The 19886-nt window shown below is 36.9% G+C and overlaps 2 protein-coding genes and 2 pseudogenes across 2 annotated transcripts; all 4 read right to left on the reverse strand.

Annotated features, from left to right (window-relative positions):
• Window positions 1-3228: 3228 nt before the first annotated feature.
• Window positions 3229-5433, reverse strand: LOC117635323 (annotated as a pseudogene).
• Window positions 5434-11002: 5569 nt separating this feature from the next.
• On the reverse strand, window positions 11003-11314 carry LOC117635324. Its single transcript, XM_034369661.1, has one exon. It carries the CDS (start codon window positions 11312-11314, stop codon window positions 11003-11005), a length of 312 nt encoding a protein of 103 aa, XP_034225552.1.
• A 2340-nt stretch (window positions 11315-13654) lies between these two features.
• LOC117635325 lies at window positions 13655-15967 on the reverse strand (annotated as a pseudogene).
• A 615-nt stretch (window positions 15968-16582) lies between these two features.
• On the reverse strand, window positions 16583-19315 carry LOC117634971 (polygalacturonase-like). The gene is made up of 9 exons (XM_034369273.1): window positions 19016-19315; window positions 18527-18655; window positions 18254-18421; window positions 18134-18154; window positions 17598-17805; window positions 17418-17499; window positions 17143-17251; window positions 16934-17053; window positions 16583-16839 (listed from the first exon to the last, which is right to left on the reverse strand). The coding sequence occupies exons 1-9, from the start codon at window positions 19313-19315 to the stop codon at window positions 16615-16617; spliced, it is 1362 nt and encodes a 453-aa protein (XP_034225164.1). The 3' UTR covers window positions 16583-16614.
• Window positions 19316-19886: the final 571 nt, after the last annotated feature.

The following is a 19886-nucleotide window of genomic DNA, read 5'->3' on the forward strand; positions in this document are numbered from 1 at the left end:
CAGCCTGCCAATAATGATACAGAAAAAAAAAAAAAACGCCTACACGTTTTAACGGTTGAATTTGTGGGCCCCAGGGGTTGGTAGCTAGATTACTAGACTGGTTGATCTGTGGGGCCCATGCCGACGTGGCTGCATTATATATTAACGTTTTCTGATGACAGACGTGCTGTGCATTGCTTGCTCCCTTTCGACAATTAATTTTCTTCTTGTTTTTTTTTTTTTTTTTCCCCAACGACTTTTGACAGTTAATTTACCTGAATGGGAAAAATGAGAAGAAAAAAAAAAGACTGGGACTATATTTTTTCGTCTTGGCAATATTGATATATTTCTAAAATCTCTCCATTGCAATTCATTTTTGTATCAATTTATTAATTTTACTAATTTACCTTTATCGTATTGGATTTTTTTTTTCTACAGTGGTTATATTTCAAATTTTTTTTTTCTTGAATGATATCAATTTGATTTCTTTAAAAATTTAACCATAAGAAAGAACTCTTAAGCACAAAGGAACCGAATCAAACCTAAATCGAATCCAATTTGACTAAGAATCAAGCCCCCTTTTCCCACTTAGTAAAAACCTTAAATTCCCTTTTCTAATCCTCTAAGTTAATCTAGCTTTTACAGGTTCTGGTAGTTAGACTGGGGCAAAATAAGATGATGAAATTGAGAAAATAAGACGATGAAATTGAAAAAAATGATATCACGGTGACCAAATTTATTTTCGAGCCTAATCTAAGTGACGAAAAATGTTTTTTGCTCGTTTATTTTTTTGTTTGGACAATGAATGTATACTTGGAAGTTAAATATAATAATAGTTGAAAAATGAAAGAAATTTGGCCTTTTTCACAACTGATTTAGTGATTTAACAAACATAAATACAAAGGGAAAATAGAAATAGAAATGACAACAACAAAGATAACAAATAGATGAGGTTGAAAGAAGATAAAGGAAAATTATTAGGTTGCTGATTGTTTTTGGTTCCTTAAAGCAAGGTAGAGATATAATAATTCAAATTGAGCTTTGAAGCATAATTCAAAATGAAGTGGTAGTAGACAAATGGAAGCACTCAAGTGTCTCCTGTCACATAATTAAGCTGCCCGGCATGATTATGACACGCACTAAACACTAATCAGGGTCATGCTTGATTTGAATTTTGTTCATACAAATTTTTTAATTAAGATGAATTCATTTAAAATAAAAGTATTGAAGAAAATTAACTTCATTAACCATGGTGGCGGAATAGCTAGCCAGTAGAAAAAAAAAAAAATGAAAAGTAGTATAAGGATGGTCCATATCTCATTTGGCTTTCAACAGGTGATGTTAAAGGATTCACAAAAGAGTAACTTTGTGTTCAGTTTTACGAGAAATTATAGAATAGAACTGTATCACCGTGTCACTCTGTAATATTCCCATTTAAAATTTGCCATGTGTCATTTTTTATATTAAAAAATATAAGTTTTTACAGTTGGATTTAAAACTTCTTTTTTATATTCATAATAAAACTAAAGAAAAAATAAATCGAAAAAGACAGAAAAGGACAAAGATGACTTCGAGAACCGCCTCACACCCAACCCAACCCCTTACCCAGCACTGCCGCCCCTCCCTCTCCTATATGTCTCTCTAAAACTGCAAGGGGTCTTGAACACATGGAATACCACTTGCAAGATAACATAAGCATTGAAAATGGGTCCAATTTGATTCAATTACGATTAACACCCATCTCTCAGCTCAACCTTTTTCAGATGTGATAGCATATGTCAACAAATGAGCGAGACCTTCAAACAGAAGAAATATAGATGGGTCTTTGGTAGCCACCAAAAGCGTGAGAAACAAGGATTGGGCTATGGTTAATTTATTGAATTGTGTGAGAAGGCCACAAAGCAGAGAGAGAGAGAGAGAGAGAGAGAGAGAGAGAGAGAATGGAAGAGAAAGAGAGGGAGGGACGGTGGCCAATGGGAGGCTGTGCAGGGTAAGAGAAGGGAAATGAATTGTTGGAGGTAAAGAGGGTGGTGGAGTGGGCCGAGATCACGGTCGTCCATGAGACGATATTGGGAGAAGAGATTTGGTGAAAAAGACGAACAGTGTAGGAGAGGAGATTGGACTTGGAGTAGAGAGTGATGAGGTTGTTGCATGGAGAACGGTCGATGTTGGCGGCGGTGATGGCTCGGGCATGGAGAATGCGAGTGTCGGCGTTGGGTGGTGGTTGTGGTGGACGGGGGAGTTGTATTGAGATTTGGCATGCAGCAACGGGACAAAGAGCAAGATGAGATAAAAACTAACGGTACGTGTTAAATTGACAATAAGAGGGGCGAGTCAATCACTCATTACATGTGTTTTAACTTTTCAATATGACAATCCGCGATAAACTTAGTATACCACCACGGTCACTTCCCCTCTACATATAAATTCTTCTCAAGCTTGAGATATGGGAGCCCAGGGGCCTTTCAAACTAGGATTTGCATTTACCTGGGCTAATGTGTGGACCGGCTTTTATGTGGAGTGGAGGTGAACATCTTTACGTGATGATGTAAAGATGTTGATTGCTTATATAGGGATTTTACATTGATTTTTATCTGAAGGTATACATAAACGGGTCTATTCTAGAGAAAAATGGTCTTGACTTTCAAGCTACTGGTTTTAAGTTCGAACTCCTATAGTATCATGGTAATTTGTGTGTAAGAAACCCCCTATCTAATGTAGTTTAGACTACAAGTTGTACGAAAAATAGAAAAAAATTATATAACCGCTAGCCAAAGAGATTGTAGTTTAAGTGGTTAATAATAGTTACCCATTTCAAACAATAGCACTGCACAAATGAAAATGAAAGTAAATAAGCAAAATTAGGAGCATGTTCTTGTTCCTAAACAAATTTTTTCTATCAGAGAATAATTCCTTGTATCCCTATGACCTCAAGACAAAGTAAGAAAACATGAAAGAAATAAAACATTACCCCACAATTCTAATTTCATTACCTACAATTCCAAGCTTCCTTTGAAATTCTATTTGCAAGCACTAAAGCCTAAAGAAAGGGACAACACAAATCTCATTTGGCTTTCAACAAGTGATATTTAAAGTATTCACAAAAGAATAACTTTGTATTTTAAAACACAAATAATTTGACTGAATGCTCAAAAAGGTACATGCATATGTCAGTGTGATGAAAATGAATTTATACCTAATAAATTTATACCTAATAGATAATACATACACTTTCTCCAAAAATGATACCTATGTCCTTGATGTACTACCATGATCTCTCTCAACGTGCTCTACGAGAGCTGCTGGATCACGAAACCTTTTACTACATTTAGGGCAGGCATCGATTGTCGCTTTCTTCACCCCAGCTCTGTCGCCACCCTTCTCATGGACTTTTTCTACGTGGTCTACAAGAGTGGTGACTAAGGAAAACTTAGCACCACACTGCGGACACTCCTCCAGTTGCCCGTTTCTACTCCCACTGCTGCTACTCTGCTCTGCTCCATCCTTTGCAATTTGCCACTTCTGGCTAAGTTCGCTACTCAATTTTGCCACACTCGCTTCAGCTGAGGCTCGAAAAGATGAAGCTGCTATTACTCCAGTTCGAGGAAGATGCGGCAGGAGCATGGTTGGGCTTCGACACTTCTTTCATACTCCTACTTAAAAGGCCCGAAAAAGGAAAGCTGCTTGTCTGTTTTTTGGGTCCCGGACACTTGTGATCAGGTCCAAATTGATGCTTCAAACAGTGGTTGACAGTGCAGTCCCTGCACTTGATTATGTTGGAGAATGTTAAGAGCTCCTTGCAGCCAGGGGCATGACACTTTTTCTTCTTTGTGGCTTTCTCATAATTAGAAGGGTCGCATATTCAGTGTTAACATGTCTCTCCCAAGTAATGTTTGCATCTTCATCTGGAATTAGATGAACTCCTTTGGCACAGTGGGGACAGACGACAACAGTGACATTTTGTTTGTTAGATTTTGGACAATTATGCTTAATATAGCTTCGATGCTCCAAACAAAATACCTACAAAACGTTAGGCTTATGTCAAAAATAAAAAAATAAAAAAAATAGAACGAGTAGAAACAATGTAAGAGATAAAATCTACAATTTAGGAATATGGATGATCGCAGAAAGATTGAAGACTACACCGTTGTATCAACCTATATAAATAAGAACTACATAATCAAATGGAATGCATCCCAACCCCCAACTCTGTTTGGTTAGCATACATCTAGGGCATATAAAAATTTGGTGAAATTCACAAGATATACGTGGGGGCATCACATTACTTTATTATAAAAGTAATTAAAAAGAAAAACTAATGATCTAAAAGGTTGTGAGAACATTCCGCAACTAGGCAATACAATTCACTTCACTTTTATTACCATTAGTTTGTCAATTTTGAAAATAGAGCATTTTTGCTCACCACTTTAACTCAAGGTCTACCCTCACTACCATTCTCACCACTTGACACGTTTCCATGGACATAACCAAAGTTCCATAAATACAAACCAAAGAGTTAATTAAGGTTACGTCGATTGACACATATCAAGTGGTGAGAATGGTGGTCAGAGTACACCTTGGGTTAGAGTGGTGAGCAAAAATATTTCTAGTTTGAAAATGTTTCCCCAGTTATTTTCTCCGAAACATTCAATGCAATTCGTGAAATACTAATAAATAGTCAAATAATATAAAAACTTTGAGCTTACACGGCAATGCAATATCACCAGATAAAGTTAACAATAGTAACTCGAGCACACCGCAAGACCAGAAATTTCCTGGAAACTTCTTGGAAATTCGAAGAGAAGGTTGTTATGCACAGTTCCAAATGGATAAAATTTCAAATTTTGATCAGATAAATTTATTTCGGGATCTTCCTCTGTTTCTTTTCCAAGAAATAATAATTCTTATCCCAATCCAATGCAAATTCTCCAAGCTAACCAAACATAACATATTCTCAATCCCAATAACCAAAATGAAAATTTCAAAACACATATATTTCTTAACATTTGATGTTCACATAAGCATGGAGGTATATAATTCACAGAGAAAGAGAAAGAGAGAGGACCTTATGGCAGCTGTTGCAGGTGAAGGGCAAGAAATCGATCTACTGGCAATCGGCGATGTAGCAATGCCGACCCAGATCTGGAAACTCCGGAGTTCCCATTAAAATTTGTATACACAAGCTCCTCGCCAATCAACGAACCAAGAAATTAACACACAGCATGCAGCAATAGGACAAGAACAAGATGGAATTTCTATTTCCGCAACCAAACAGTCCAGTATAAGATTCGACAAGATTTTGTAGTCCCAGGATTTGTTCCAGGATTGGATTGTCCGAAGCTTTTTCAATCTTGCCTTCCGCGAATACAGAAGGACACCGAATTCGCGGAATCCCAAGTCCATGCCAAAGTTTTCTCCCCAAGGGACAGGGTCGTTTGAAATCGCCCGAGAGTTTTGTTTAGAAACAAAAACAAAAAAGGAAAGTTTGAGGAGTAAGCCTAAGGTATTGGAGCCCATGGGCTTACTAAAAATAGGATTTATATTTACCAGGGCTAATATGTGGACTGGAGTATTTGTTGAGGTGAAAATCTATTTTTACATTAATATTTATCAAAAAGTATATAATAGGATAAGGGAATCGAAGCTCAAGTGATTAAAAACAGTTACCTACCCCTGCAATCTAGTTGTTTTGTGTTGAGTATAAGCCAGAGGGGTTGATAGATCTGAGATAGTAGGGCATTTACAATTGACGACTCTAAATTGGGCATTTGTCCATCAAGTTTAAAGACCAACTTTATATGTGGGTTAGCCTAGTTGGTCAAGGTAGTATGTTCGTCCCTTGCACAAAGTGCAACCCCCTTCCCTGTATGTTAGATTAGTTTAGACAAAAATTTGGTGGTACATTGATTGTACAGGTACAGCCACTTATCCAAGGGCTGAGTTTGCATTTTAAAAATGGATGGCTGAGATTGAAGGACTGAATAACCTATTCAGCCCTTTGTTATTGAACACGTGAGTCACATGCGACTCTGAGAAAGGGGAACAGAACCCAAACGCATGCTCTGGAGGTCGAAGACGACACTCACTCCAACTCTTGTCATGCTTCCCTAAATCCAATCGTAAGCACCTCCAACTCTTTTCTCTTCTTGCCCAAATCGAATCCTAAGTGCCTCAAACTCTTCTATCTGCTTTCCTAAATCCATCCTAAGTGCCTCCAACTCTTGTCTGTGCTTGGCCAAAATGCATCTGCAGAAAGCTAATGCTAACCTAATTGAGGGAAAACCCAAGACGATGCTGGCGACTTTGCCTAAGTGAGGTCCTCAACTCTTCTCTATTCTTGCCCAAAACTCATTTACAGAAAGGTAATGGTTACCGAATTGATGGTGGGTCTAGCCTCCATGATGTAATGGTCACCAAATTTAAGAGGTATTTAGTTTGATTTTTTCGAATTGTCTGATACAGAAATTCAATGTCGCACATCGAAGGGTAGCATTGGCCTGATATGAGATCGCCCATTTTTCGATGTTTATATGAGCTTTGAAGCATATTCCAAGGATACTATATTAAATTGATATACAAGACTCACTCCTGAACTCGAGAAACAAGAGAGAACGAATCCCCGAAGAGTTTGACCGTTGACGACATCAGCGGGATTGGATTTGTAATAGCAGCGTGGTTGTAAAGATTTTCAAGATCTTTGGGTTTGAATGACGACATTTAAGTTGGTGGCGAAAGAAAGTGTAAGGGGGAGGTGTTGAAAGTTTGGAAACATTAAGTAAGAGCTTAAACAACCCTTTTTTCTGGTTTAGGAGTTGAATGTATATTAGGTAATGAGTTCATGCAATTGTGTGTTTTTTTTTTTTTTTTTTTTGAGAAACAGTTATCTGTAGGGTAATTATTGACGTGACTATGTACAATTGCATGTTGAGATTATTCATTTGTCTGTATTGAAGAGAAAGTATGTTAACACATAGATTATAATGTAATTTTAGTTTGAATTTATGTTTCTCGGGCATGGAGAGGTCTGCTAAGATGGACAGGGGCGTAGAGACATCAAAGGGTGGTTGTATTCAGGGTACCTGGGTGGTTGTGAAAGGTCGAGTCACGGGGCATCGGTAACAGAGAGTGGGCATATGTCGACCAAACATCCGGTTAGTCAAAGTAGTGATTATAATGGTGTTGACATTAATGTACCGAGGACAAAAGATATTATAGGGAAAGAGTTTAAAACAATAGAATAAGCGGAATAATTTTATATGAGTTATGCAAAAGGCATTGGATTTAGCATGAGAAATGACAAATTGATTCATAATACGAAAGGGAAAGTAAGTAGGAGACGGTGGTGTTGTTCTCAAGAAGGTTTGAGAAATGAGAAGTTTAATGATGTACCGGGTAGGATTTAGCAACCGAAGCCAATTAGAAAAGAGAATTGTCCGGCTCATTTTTTGGTGGGTTATGAGAGGAAATGTGATACTTACGTCGTTACGAATTTTGAACCACATCACAATCATGGACTAGTTACTCCACTTCAATCGCCATATCTCCAATGTAACCGTGTTGTTCGAAATTTCGATTTAGCACAAGTTGTGGGAATGCGAAGAGCATTGGTCAGAATATGTCATACATATGAGTATATGGTTGACCAATGTGGCGGGTATTTAAATGTTGGTTTTCAAATCAAGGATTTGTACAATAAGTTGGATGCATCACGCAGGGAAATCTTGCTCGACGATGACACAGAAGCCGCACTTTCTTACTTGAAAGCGAAAGGAGTAATCGATCCTGAATTCTTTTGTAAGTTTAGTGTTTATAAATGTCTCGCCAAGGGCTGTGGCAAGACCCTCAAATTGCGGGTTTAGCATCCCACCCATTTGTATCCATTCCATCTACCCAGACAAAAGAATTACAATATGAAAGAGGAACCCTAAACCCTCATACAAATCAATTTATTAGAAACCCAATACCCTTACCATTTTTCCTTATGTAAATCCTCATATGCACAATTAGAAACATAAATGAATGAAGAGGATGGAAGTTCTTACCTTTGATGTGGAATTTGAGAGCCAACGGACACAGTGTTGCACGTGAGATTTGCAGTTGAGAGAGAGAGAGAGAGAGAGAGAGAGAGAGAGAGAGTGAAGGAGGAGATAGGTGAATTGAGTGACCAAGAGGGCGGGAGAGAGCGAAACGACAAGGTCAATTCAACCATAGACAAAGAGAGCGTGCGAGAGTGAAAGTGAAGCAGTTCCAATTTTCAGATTTTGAAATATATTCGGGTCCTTCACATTGGGTTGGGCTTTAAAGTGAGAGTAAAACACAAAGAAGAGAGAGAAGTTGCAGAGAGGAGTAAGAAACTTTCTACAAAAGATGAGTTGAAGAAGAGGAATTTGAAGAACACGAAGAAATGAGTTTGAAACAAAAGATGAGTTGAAGAAGAGGACTTTGAAGAACACGAAGAAATGAGTTTGAAGTTGAAGCAGACGAGTTTGAGGAAGAAGACGACGTCGACTGACTGGCTGTATCGCGCGTGAAATGATTTAACTTGTTGACCTTAGCAACAGGTTTCTTATGTTCTTTAAAAAAAAGCACGTGACTGGCATATGAGTGGTTGTACCGGTATATCGTTGTACCGGTACAACCGATGTACCACAGAATTATTCTAGTTTAGACGAAAATTAGAATATCACATTGTAAATAAGTAAATAATAAAAATTAATTTAAGCACAATTTTAATGTTTCCTTGTGATGGTGACATGCCTTTATTTGTGATGTTCTTATTGCATAGTTTTGGACGCTTGTGGAAATGGGTTATACAATGCCTGAAAAAATCTTGAGACAGTAACATTGTAAGAAATCCACAAACAGAAGATAATAGCATTCCATGTATAGCTCCAAACAGAACTTCAGTCTCCTTCACTTTTGGGATTGCTGTCATTTAAAAAAAAAAATTGCTTTTGTTGTGCTTTGTAAATAATTAGCTGTAAAGTAAAAGACCAAAAATAATTAAATATCAACAATATCTTTATTAGTACTTCAAATATGAATGTTGTCGACGGAGTTTTATGATGGTATTCCTTCCCTAATTTGTGAACATCCAAGTGATTATTCACCCTCCCCCTGCTCATCATGATGGTAATGACTAGTCGGCGTGGTGGTGGTTGTGGTGGTGGCAGAGGAGGAGAATGATGTGGAGGTGGAGGTGGTGTCATTTTTAAAAATTAATTATGGTATTTTGGAATTAAAAAATTCATTAAAGGCTCATCTCTGCTTCTTTTAAAATAGATTTGTTTTAATAGTGGTGTATATTTCCACCGAACAGTTGCCTAAAAATAATAATAGAAAGTAAAGAATATATGAAAGTAGTAGAAAAGATGTGTAGAGAATCAGATTATAGTTGTGTCAAAAGTGGAAGAGTGACCTTTTATAAGCATTCAAGACCTTGTAACCTCCATACACATTAAAGCATAAAAATGTTCACTTATATAGGTTATTCATAAGTCCCTTTTTGTTTTTTTTTTTTGTTTTTTTTTTAAGAGAAAAAAAAAACATGTAAGACGGTGATCCCAGCAAAGTTTAAGACAGAGGAGTAAATTTATCTATGGAGTCCTTTTCTAGCTGCGATTAATTACTCAAAGTAGATCACCATCAAAATATTGAAGAGAAGTTTTCGACACAACCTCTCTCCCATTTCCATCACTTCGTTTGGCATACATGTTTTTTCAGTTACTATTATTTTCGCATCCCTTGTAGAGGAGAATCAAAATTTTGATAAATAATTAAAGAATTTCTTTTCTTTGACTAGTTTATGCATAGCCACACACATCACTATAAACAATCAAGGGTAATGCTTATTGAATCAAACAGATCGGGGGGTTTACGAAAGCAATAATTCACAGATGAGGACTTTTCTAAATTTTTGTTTCAAATAAAACAGATTTTTTTTTTCGCGGGGGGTGGGGGGGGCGGCGCTTTGAGTAGCATTGGCCTATTTTGGTCAGCCTTTGAAAGACGAGTGAGAGAATGCAGCAAAAGCATGATGAAGATTAGCTTTTGAAAAGCAACGGTCAGATAGTGTGAAATTATAATCATACACTACATACCTTTTGCTTGTGTAAAATATTTGAAGAGTTGTAGAGTTATTTCCTTCATTTATTATTATGTTGGCTGAGTGGAGTGTGTTGTCTTGGGCTCTTCATGAGTGTAACTTGGTACCTGATGCGTGCATTAATCGTTTTCAGTTGGCTTTTGCATGAGTGCTCTTAATTCTCTGTTTATGATGAATAAGAGTTTCTTTCTTCTTCCACGGTGGATGCAGACAAACTAAGCTGAACCATAAGCTGAACCACGTTAAACATTGTGTTTCTTTTTCCTTTAATTTCTACAATTCTTTATGTTTCGACCATTTTAATTCCGTTCTGCAGCATTTTGTTACTGTAAAGGTGGTAAAAAGATCCATGCCTACGACTAAGGCAGCCAACATGATATCAAGTATACTGCTGAATGCAATGATGATCTTAGTAAGTAGGCCTATTGAGAAAGAAAAAGCTCAATTGCAATTAGACCATAAATGAATCAAAATTAACAATGAAGCCAACAGGGTCTAGCATAGTAGAAAAGACCTTGATTTGCAAATTAGTGGTCTCATGTTCGAACTCACATGACATTTTAGCTGTGTGTGTGAGAAAACCCCCCTCCCCTAATATCGCTTGTATAAAAGAAAAAACAACTGAAAACAATGGTGTGGAACTAGAAATTTACAGGCCATAACACAACAGAAAGATAAAACAAAAACCAGTTCAATTGAAAACCCCCTATTCTTGTCCTACACACAGTAATAATAATAATAACCCAACAATTTCTTACACTAGTAAAATTATGTCATCCTCCGTAAGCACATGTGGAAATTGATGGTAATAAGCCCACCTATGTTCTATGATTAACGACTAATTATAAATCAGATTGACAATTAATACCTCAACTGCTGGCTCAGATAATTACATATATAATTTATGATGTCCATTTTTCACTTCTTTGTTTCTTCTGTTGCTGCAGGCTTGGCTTGTTGTGGAGGGGAGGGTTCTGGTGGAACTCCACCATCAATGCAACTCCTACACTTGCTCTCAACCCATCCTTCTATGTCATGCTCACCACTGCCACCAAGATGCCTTCCACCACATAGCCGAGCTACAATCCCTGCAATGACACCTACTAGTGTGATCACTGCCAAAACCACCACCAGTGTCTCAATGGATCGATGCGTGTACCGTGAACTAGTCTTTGAGTCCACCACTACCACCGGCGGCGCCCCAACTTGTGACTGTGGAAGCGTCCCCATGAACATATGTATGTGCTACCTGGTGAAGATATATGGTCTGTCTTCTAACTTGGTCCTTTGGGATGTTATATGTAGAATAAAGATTCAATGAAAACTATAAGGAGGCTGAAATTAATTGAGAAAGAAAAAGGGCAGGATTGTAGTTCGTTAGAACATTAGTTTATTTTCAAGCAAAAAATACCAAGAAAGAGGTGATAAAAGCTAGACTGAGAAAATGATACTAACACAAAAGAAGGAATGATATGGTAAAGAGACCAAGATGAGAAAGAAAAAACTAAGTGATGCTAAGGAGTAAAAATAATGGGGGAGAGAGAGAGTGAGAGAGAGAGAGAGAGAACTTAATTAATGGTTTTCTGAAATTGAATTGTTGTGTCACTCTTACTTTTGGTACTTTGGATCTTCTTTCTGTGATTATTTCACTTCTCTATCTTTTGTATACTTTTTTGCTTTTTGATTTCTTTTCTGGTTGGTGTAGTTTTGAGCTGCAGAACATGGATGAGGACCAAACGGTCTTGAAGTTTGAAACATCATTATTTTATATAAACATTTGAGGATATTTACAACATGTCAGTGGTGTCTTGATTTTCTTTGTGACCTCCTCAAGTGGAGATAACTTTTATTTCTCTTCCCAATTTGTCCTTAGTGGTATCACATGTTAATGTCCCATATGTGACCCCCAACCACCAAGAATAATTGCTGTAATTTTTTTTTTCCCTTCTTTCTGCCAAAGCATATTTCTCCTCTCTTAAATATGCATAGCATTCTCTTTCCAACAACATAGAAATAGAATGACTAGTTGGCTTCAAATGTGTCAGCATCTTATAAAAGTTGATAAGCATATATACAATGAATCACATGGTGAGTCTAGAGAGTAAACTTTTATTTCTCTATATTTCTCTCGTCACGTGAGGATGCATATTTCCTTATATTTTTTAAACCGTGAATGAGAGTAACCGTTACAAGACGACATGATATATCTGGTGACACAGGCCACTGACATCTTGCCTTATGTCAATTTGCCAGCATGAAATCCATTTCATTCAAAATCTGGGAACTTTTTGTTCCCAGCGTTTCATAAAGTAAGTCTTGCCAGTGCCCTAACATGCCATGCTGCAAAACACTCAAGCAAACAGCAAGCTTATACGGTGATTGAGTACTACAAACTGCCATGCCATCATATTGATTCTTTTGCAGAAAATAGTATATTCTGGAAAGAAGGTTAAACAGTGGCTGTACTGTACTTGGCACCATATGCTGTCACACACATCACAAGAAGCACTCATCTCTTTTTTCTCATATGCATATATATATTTCCACTCTATATTTTCTGGTTGCCTTTTTTTTTTTTTTGTTGTTGTTGTTGTTGTTGTTGTTGTTGTTTTGAAATTTTGATCAAGTGTTCAACCGAAAAAAAATTGAGATTGAAGCATGCCTCAGTTTTAAATTAATAAACCCCTATTTATTAGTTCTTCGTCCCATAATATTTTATAGGGTTTTTTTTTTTTTTTAATCACGAATGGTCCATATATTATGTCAACTCGAATAGTTCATACATTGTTCAAATTCGATCAATGTCGTCCCACTGCTCTAACTAACTAACTAGATTAATTCGCATCTGCTATGTTGCCCTTCTTAATTAAGAAGAATTGAACCATGATACAATCAATCACTGAGTCAAAGAAAGAAACAAATAAAAGATTATTCCGCAATGGAAAGGAAAACATCTGCAAGTTATTTTTCCCTTCAATGTAAGAGAAATGGAAATTATTGCCAAGAACACATACAAGATTTCTACAAATAGAATTCTTCGGTGGATCTTCCCCAATGGTACGTTAGCATCTCTCCAATTGAGGACAATTTTCAATCGTAAGTTCTAGAGGATGCACCTCCTCTGGCAAATACAACAATTTTCAGCACGATTCAAGGACCAGCTTTCTAAGCGATGTGAAACTTGTCAACCACCCTGGTAATGCCTCCAAATTGTCACAGTGTATAATATAGCAGTCTTGTAGGGTTTTGGCAGCTCCTTGCAACCATTTGGGCAATGCCAACATCTTTGGTACGCCATCTATAACCAATTTTTTGAGCCTCGGTGCAATTACTTGACAGTTTCCATTCACCAATTCAAGCCTTTTACATTTATATATTACAAGGGTACGCAATGTAGCAAGATAACTCATATCACTTGGCAAAGACATTAGATTTCCACAATTCCAAATACAAAGAAACCGAAGTGATTTCAAGCATCCGACTCCGTTCTCCAAAAAACTTGTTTGCTTTGTGGTTAAGAAAAGGAGTCTGAGGCAAGTCAAGTTGCTTCTAGGCAAGTTTTCAAGATTCTCACTCACATCCAAGAAGGCCTAGGCTTTGCAAGCTCTGTAACTTGCAAATTGTGTTGGGGAGTTTCTTGATTTCATCATTACCAGCTAAGTCCAGATATCTCAAATGCTTTAGGGTACCAATGGAACTTGGCAACCCTTTTAATGATAGATCAAACAAGCCAAGCATACGCAGATATTTGAATCTTGAAAGGCATGTGTGAAAGAAGGATTCATCAATAATTATACCCCGAGCCGTTAAGGTTCGCACTTTGTTCAGCTTTCTCAGCATCGTTGAACCATTTGGGCAAAGTTCCAGAACTGGCAAATGTCTAACATTTTCAGAGATGTTTTCGGTGCTAGAGTTTACTATAGAGAGCTCACCTTCTGCAAGTGATTGTACAAGGTCGTGGATAAGATCATGCATGGAAATTCTGTAGCTGAGATTATAGTGATAGTCCACAAGTTCAACATGCTCAAAGAAAGATCTCTCCCATAACTCTTTGAAATATAGATTGCCAACATCTTCTAGCTCTAGATTTTCATGATCCCTTGGTTGAAGGATTCCATGTGCCATCCAACAATAGATCAAGTCCAAGCTATAATATCCAAACATACCCTTTGGAAGAAGTAAACAGTAAGCAAGACAATTTTTCAAATGAGAAGGCAGTTGAGTATAACTCAATCTTAAAGCAGGTAAAATGTGACCAGCACCTTCTCGTTCTAATTCCCATATCTCAGAATCTCTTATCAATTTCCATTTGCGTCATCAGTCTTCAAGTACAATTGACTCTTGTTAGTTTAAGGGAGAAGAGGTTTAGAGAATGGTTGGTAGTGTTTAGGACAAAAGCTTAACTTGGAAAGGAAAACTTTTGAAAGTGTAACAAAGTAGTTTTATTTTATCGATTGAAATAGGAAAGGTACAAGGTTTTAATACTTGAGTTGGCTGATGGCTAGAGTTGGACAGCTGTAGTTTTTTAGCTTGATTACTTTGAGAGGCTATAGGCTTATTTATAGAGAAACTAAGTCGGCAACTTTGCTTTGGACGTTGCACAGTAACCGACTTTTCCAAAGTCATTTTCAACCCCAAGTTGTCTTCTAATTCTATATTTCTCTAATTATAATACATTATATAATTAGAAGGATGTTTCTAGTGATGACTTTAACTTGTCAACTTCTCTCAATTTTTCTAGATTATTCTATATTATTCAAGACACAAGTGTGCATTAATTTTAACAACTCCCTAAGTTTCTCACCGCCAACGGAGCCCCTCCGCACTTTCTCACAATATCTTTTCCTTCAAAGGGGTTTGGATGTTTCTTCTCATCGTCTTCTACAAATGCACATTTTACAAATAAAGACAAGCAATGCTCATAAGAGAGACCTTTTAAATTAATGTATGTTCGAACTGTGCCCATGACTGAAGCAACTGAGATATTACGCGTCGTCACTAAAATTTTACTTCCTAATTTGGCTCCCTCTATCAATACATCTCTGAACTCACTCCATTTTACACGATCGTCAATCCACACATCATCCAAGACAAGCAAAAATTTCTTATCCTTCAAAGCGTCGCGTAGCTTTCCTTGCAATTGATCTATAGACAACTTATCACTGATTTCTGTATCTAATGCAGAACAAAGAATCTCTTTTGTTAGTCTAATAATATCAAATTCTACTGAAACATACACCCACGTCCTCAATTCAAAGTTCCTAACAACCCTTTCATCATTGTATAGCAATTTGGCTAGTGTGGTCTTCCCCAAACCTCGAATTCCCACTATTGGAATGACAAAAACATTCTTATTGTTGCCACTTCGGTTATCACCTTGTTGCAGCAGAAGATCAACAATTTCTTTTTTCTCAGAGTCTCTACCAATAACCTCCGAAGGACGAACAAAGGAGTGGGTCATGTTCTCTCTCATCATCATGTTCTTTACACTACTATGATGATCATCATGATTTCTTCCATGATGGTCAATAGATAGAGAGAAGATCAAATATAGCCTTATTAGCTTTAACTCATCTAACCTCTCCCTAATCCCCTTGATCTGATGACCTGCTTTTAAACGGAACGCCAATGGATTAGAAGGCGATCCAACAAATCCTCGGCATCAAGAAACTCATCTTTAAGTTGTCGTAGCCAACTGCGTAGCTCCTTGTTATGTGCTTGCTTCTCTTCAGCGTCCAAGAGCACAGCTTTGATGGCTGACATGGTGCGCCCCAGCTTCTGCAGGTCTGCTTTGACGCCCCATACCAAGCAAATCTCATCGTAGGCAATGGAGCTTAGCTTTTCAATGAGTTTGCTTGCCAACTCAAAGGCAACATCAGCCATGGTTTTTTCGATAAGGTGAATACAGAGGGTATGAATCAATTGACTGCAAATGTGCCTTCAAATACAAACCACACTTTTGCTTGCCGATCACATACAGTAGTCAACGGTGGGAACAATTTTGTACACAGCTGATATTTCATTCAGTATTTTATTTATTATGTTTAAAGCTTAAGTTGTTCTTTTAAGTAATTTCATACGAGATAAATGTGCAATTAAGATTAATTATAAGCATTGAATGGGGAAATAATGAGGGGAGTGAAATTGACAACACTCATTCAGTGGATGTGTACAATAATTATGCCGACTTTTTTTATTTTTTTTATTTTTTTTGTAATAAATACTACTCGCCAACGAGGTCTAACCGAGTGGAAAAGGATTTTGACTTGCAGATCAATAATCTCAACTTCAAATTCCTCATGACACCTTGATAGTGTGTGCCCCCTTATAATTTAAACTATTACTTGTATTATGTAAAAAATAAAATAAAATGAAATAGACTACGTAAGTGTGGGTGGTTAAATAATTAGGAATGACTTTTTCTTTTGCTTGACAATAAATAAATACGACCGGGGCACAACAATTTTGAATAGAAGATGTCATATCATATTATTTTTATATTGGCAAATCTTGTATATATTGCCCTTGTTCTAACTATAATGGCAAAGTGGAGAAACATCTCCTATGCTATTCACATTGACATGGTTGCATGATGCTTTAGCTGCTTTCCCTCCTTCGCGCTGGAGATTAATACCTTGCAACACAATCCCCTTACAAGGGAAGCTCTTGCTGCAATCGAATTTTATCGCAACATCCGAAGCACTTGTTCCACTAATGTTCTTGTACACCACATTTTCCACTTGCACTGCTGATCTCTGTGATCATTGAATCAATAGATAATTATTAATCAAGAGCCTAATCAAGTGATGAAGTTGGTGTAATTAATCTTCTGGTAGTTTGATTAATTACCTGTTCTTTGCAAGGTTTCTTTCTGTTGTCGCAGTAGTTTTGGTCGATAATTATCGGGTTGGAAACATTGTGCATTTCAATGTTCTCAAATGTGATGTTGCTTGCACTTCCGGATCCTCCCTGAATATAACATTGTTGGTTGTTCCATGGTTTTTCGTACTCAAACTCATTCAGTACTTATAATTAAGTTAATTTGAAACTCTATATACCTGCCATGTCTTAATCCTAACCCCATTTGTGGTTCCAGAAAGTATAGCTCCATTCACTGTAATTTCTGAAACATAAGCTTTTGAATTTCCAGATCCCAAGCTTCCAATACTGAGGTCACCATGAAAAATTTGGACAAGCATTACTATTCAAGTACATAGATAACATCATGAAAATATCCTCTTGCCAGTCAGGGCTGTCATATGTTACGTTTTTAGACTGTCAATCTGAATTCAACCCGAAAATTTACTCAGAAAATAGGGGTTCAAAATTATACCTGATTCCATGACCTGGTCCACAGGTAATGTTCGTGGCTTGCACCTTTTCGCATCCATTTACAATTGAAAGACAATCATCACCTTAGTTAACAATATGGTATATATCTATATGTTAGGATGATTGAAGGGTTGCAGTAATTAGAAAATTTTATTTTTGTTTGGTTTAATGTGAAGTGCACCTGTGGCTATAACAGAGTTTGTGATGAGTATGTTTTGCGTATCTGTGACATGAATTCCATCAGTATTGGGGCTTTTCTCTGGTGCAATTATTGAGAGATTGGAAGCTTGAACGTTCATGCACTTCTGGAAAGACAAATGAATTTGTTGCGCATCTTGTATGTTCATGTTATTCACCCTCAAATTCTTGCACTTCTGAAAGATGAGTGCCTGCAGCCAAAATATTTATAATGAGTCAAAGTAACCCATAAAAATATTTAGGACCTTGTTATCCTATAATCTCAATAATTTCTTTAAAATAATTTCCTGAAAAATCTCAATTTTTTTTAGTACAAGCGATAGTCTAAACTAGAGGAGAGGGAGATTTCACACACACACATACACACAATTATGATGTCATAGGGATTCGAACCTGAGACTTCTAATCTGCAAGTCAATGCCCTTTTCCACTAGGTTAGACCCGTTGACTCAATAATTTCTTTAAAATAACAGTTTGTTTGTAAATATATGTGTGGGGCTAGGAAATGAACATACATACCGTTGGTGCGTCCTTGCAGGGCTGCAAATCAATATTGGATTGGAACACATTAAGTCAGCATATATTTTATTAAACCAAGTATAAGTATCTGAAAACAGCATTTAAATTATACTAATATACCTTAGATTTATTGATTTTGCATGAGTTTTGCCACCATTGTTCCCCATTGCCGTTGATGATTCCACCACCTTCAACCAATAAATTTCGGACGGTGTCAAAGACAAGCCAGTGTCTACCATCTTGGCTGAAGTCCAGTCGATTATCAGAAGCTTTTAAGGTTCCAAGAATCTGAAAATTTTCCCATAATCTTTATTTTTGTTCACACAAGAATAGTTTAGAGTATATTAATTCAAGCATAGTTAGCTAGCTATAGCCTTCCTTTCTATAGCTCACCTGAACCGTAACTTCAGATTTGCAAGGGCCTGAAAATCGAATTGGTTTAAGGTGATAGATCTTCTCAGGCACCACCAGAACAGCTTCATCATTAGATGAACAAGCTACCTTCCAAGCCTTCGCAAACGCCTGAAAGAACTATATAATTAAGCATACAACACCAAGATATATAAAAGAAATAAACTGTAAAATACAAGTTGTCACTACAATAGTGTAAAGATTTCAGAGGGACAGACTAGCGGCCCACTATTATCAAACTATTGATAACTGAACCACATGTATAATCCGGCATGTGTGAGGTTTTATATGGAAGGCATCGATGTAGTAAACCACTCATTATATGTTGTCTTTATTTTGCCAACTTTTACATCTGAAACTTGACATTCTTGAACAAATAATAATACTACACATCAGAAAGCAAAATACAAGATATAGTACCCTCGTGGAAGCCACAAAATAACCACCACTTTGGTTTAAGAAGAATATCACCTCTGTGTCATCAGTTTCTCCATCACCCACAGCTCCAAAATCATTGACATTTACCGACGCTGAAGTGCCATCCACTTTATCGAAGCTCTTCAAACTTAGGACATCTGAACTTTGCTTGATCAAGTCTTTGGAGAAGTTACCGCCATCATCGATCATGTCGAAGTATGAAGGATAAGCTTGGGAACCGAATTGAGATGCTTCCTCAACATACTTGTTCAGTGGGATGTCTTGTAAACTGCAGGAAACAAAAGAGAGGATGATGAAAAAGAATGGGATTAAATCAATTTCTTGAGGAGACATCGTTTTCTTCTATTATATAAGAAGCATGCAAAATGGATGTTCATGGGATATTTGAGCTAAAATTTATGGATTGGTGAGAAGAATGGGATGGTGAGATTCGATATTTATAGAGACAGACTGAGAAGCCCTCATTACTTGTTGGTGCCCCATCAACTTCTTGATGCGTCACATGAAAATGTGATTTAATCTCTTGGTCATTACATGTCATTCCTTTCTATAATACCCACACAATTAGTATTATCATTTAAAAAGACTGTATGCATAGACAATGTATATGATTATGTTATGTTCTTTTCCCAATTATCTCGCATAGTGCGTTGTTGGATTGTTAATCTAAGTACACGTGTCAACAAGAATTCACCTACTCAATAATCCGAATAGTTTGGCAACAAACTTAGTAACTCTAGAGGAAGAACACGTTGTTCTAATAATAATTTTTTTTTTTATGTATACACTAAGTACGTAGCGTTCTCTAACCTCCTGTTTTATCGTTTGATTCTATATAGCTACCATTATTGGTAAGATTATATCACTTGAGTGGTAATCGGAAAACACACTATGTTTGTCTGTT

This window comes from Prunus dulcis, chromosome 7 (genome assembly GCF_902201215.1).
Source record: "Prunus dulcis chromosome 7, ALMONDv2, whole genome shotgun sequence".
Lineage (NCBI taxonomy): Eukaryota > Viridiplantae > Streptophyta > Magnoliopsida > Rosales > Rosaceae > Prunus > Prunus dulcis.

What these genes read in the sequence shown, in the direction of transcription:
- LOC117634971 (XM_034369273.1), bottom strand. Translation starts at nt 19,315, where the DNA reads ATGTCTCCTCAAGAAATTGATTTAATCCCATTCTTTTTCATCATCCTC. An exon ending in TTAGGATTAAGACATGGCAG is followed by an intron (nt 17,054 to 17,142) that starts GTATATAGAGTT and finishes TGTTATATTCAG; the next exon opens with GGAGGATCCGGAAGTGCAAG. An exon ending in AGAAACCTTGCAAAGAACAG is followed by an intron (nt 16,840 to 16,933) that starts GTAATTAATCAA and finishes CAATGATCACAG; the next exon opens with AGATCAGCAGTGCAAGTGGA.
- LOC117635324 (XM_034369661.1), bottom strand. Translation starts at nt 11,314, where the DNA reads ATGGGGACGCTTCCACAGTCACAAGTTGGGGCGCCGCCGGTGGTAGTG.